The following is a 1542-nucleotide window of genomic DNA, read 5'->3' as shown; positions in this document are numbered from 1 at the left end:
GGACTGTGTGTTCGGCTCCTTACCTTGGGGGCGTCAGGTCCAGGAGGTGGGGGCAGGGACTCTGTCTGTGGCTGCTTTCCCCAGCCAGCACACAGTAGGGCTCTAGAGAGGTTTAGTGAGCTCACCCACCCCAGTGCTGGGTGCCCCCACCTCGGGGAGCTGGTGGGTGAGGGGCCTCTGCTCCTGACAGACACACGTGGACACTAGATGAGCCAGCAGTGCTTCTGGCTGCAGGTGATGGGTGGACAGGACAGCTGGAGGCTGGGGACGTCGGGTCAGCAGCCACCCTGTCACGTGCATCTCTGCTGTTCTCTGGCCTCTCTCTCGTGGCCAATCGGCCACATTCAAGGCAGAAGGAGGGAAGAGGGGGCGACGCCCCATCCACCTGCCCCCCTATCGTGAACACAGAATTTTCTTAGGAGAGCCGCAGACGTCCCACGGGCTGTGCGGAGGCACGCGGTTCAGAGTGTGCCCATCGGGGAAGGGGGCGGCAGCCCACCAGGGCCCTCTGAGCCGGGCTGGGTGCTGTGGGTGGTGCTCACAGGTGCCCTCACAGTGGTGCGATTGCCAGCCGGACCAGCCCCCAGCCCCACGATGACCAGGATCCGAGCCCAGCGTCTTGAGAGGCCGTGCGGGACCCACTTCCCGACACCCCACGTCTGCGCCTATGCCAGGCAGGGGTGCAGGGCCCAGGGGTGCCCGGCACCAGAGGACGCCCTGACCTCCGTCCTGTGCCCCGCGCACATCTGTTTGCTGTCCCCTTGGTGCCAACCTAGGTGTTTCTGCGTTTGATGAGTGAGGCCTGCCTGTGGCGCGTCCGGCTTGGGATCTGGGCTGGGGCCGATTTGGGGCTGGAGGCTGTCAATCAAACCGTGGCTCGCGTCCCCTCATACTGCCGCGGGGGTGCCAGGCCGTGGGGCGATGACAAGCTGAGTGCGAGGAGCCCCTCTGTCCCCAGAGCGCCTGCCCTGAAGGTCCCGCCACGGCCTCCGCCTGGTGGCCGCCCTCCCCCCTAGCGGGGCTCAGTCCACGCCCCTCCCTTCTCCTCCCCCAGGTCACCTTCACCGACATCAGCCTGACCGCGCGGGATAACGAGGGGGCCACGGCCCTCCACTTCGCAGCCCGGGGCGGCCACACGCCCATCCTGGACCGGCTGCTGCTGATGGGCGCTCCCGTCACGCGAGACTCCTGGGGCGGGACACCCCTGCACGACGCCGCGGAGAACGGGCGGATGGAGGTGCGGGGGGCGGGTGGGGGCGGGGGCGGGGCCTAACCCCCGGGTGCACGAGGCAACCAGTGGTCCAAGGAGACCGTATGTGTGGACACGTTTACCCAGCACGCACAGGTCAGGAGTGAGGGACAGAGAGGTGCGAACCCGCCCGCGCCGACCGGGCGACCGTGGCGGCCTTCGCCGGACACACTCGCCTCCTGTCTCTGGGCGAGAACCGTTCGCGGCTCGGCCGGTTCCGCACGCCTTCCAGGGCCGCTGGCTGTCGGGCCGGGGAAAGCGGAGGGGAGGCGGGACGGGCGCGGGGACCGGAG

At 68.7% G+C, this 1542-nt stretch overlaps 1 protein-coding gene across 1 annotated transcript in view; it reads left to right on the top strand.

The window, feature by feature from the left end:
• Positions 1-1542, top strand: part of ESPNL (espin like) — a gene marked incomplete at its 3' end in the record, with an annotated part of 19549 nt that overhangs the window by 5169 nt on the left and 12838 nt on the right. The window contains exon 4 of the mRNA XM_011385257.1: positions 1036-1237. Within this exon, the coding sequence (XP_011383559.1) occupies positions 1036-1237 (202 nt within the window). The remainder of the gene's footprint in view (positions 1-1035; positions 1238-1542) is intronic.

This window comes from Pteropus vampyrus, unplaced genomic scaffold (assembly GCF_000151845.1).
Source record: "Pteropus vampyrus isolate Shadow unplaced genomic scaffold, Pvam_2.0 Scaffold678, whole genome shotgun sequence".
NCBI classification, from domain to species: Eukaryota; Metazoa; Chordata; class Mammalia; order Chiroptera; family Pteropodidae; genus Pteropus; species Pteropus vampyrus.
The sequence above is the reverse complement of the archived record's forward strand: the minus strand, read 5'-3'. Positions and strand labels throughout refer to the sequence as shown.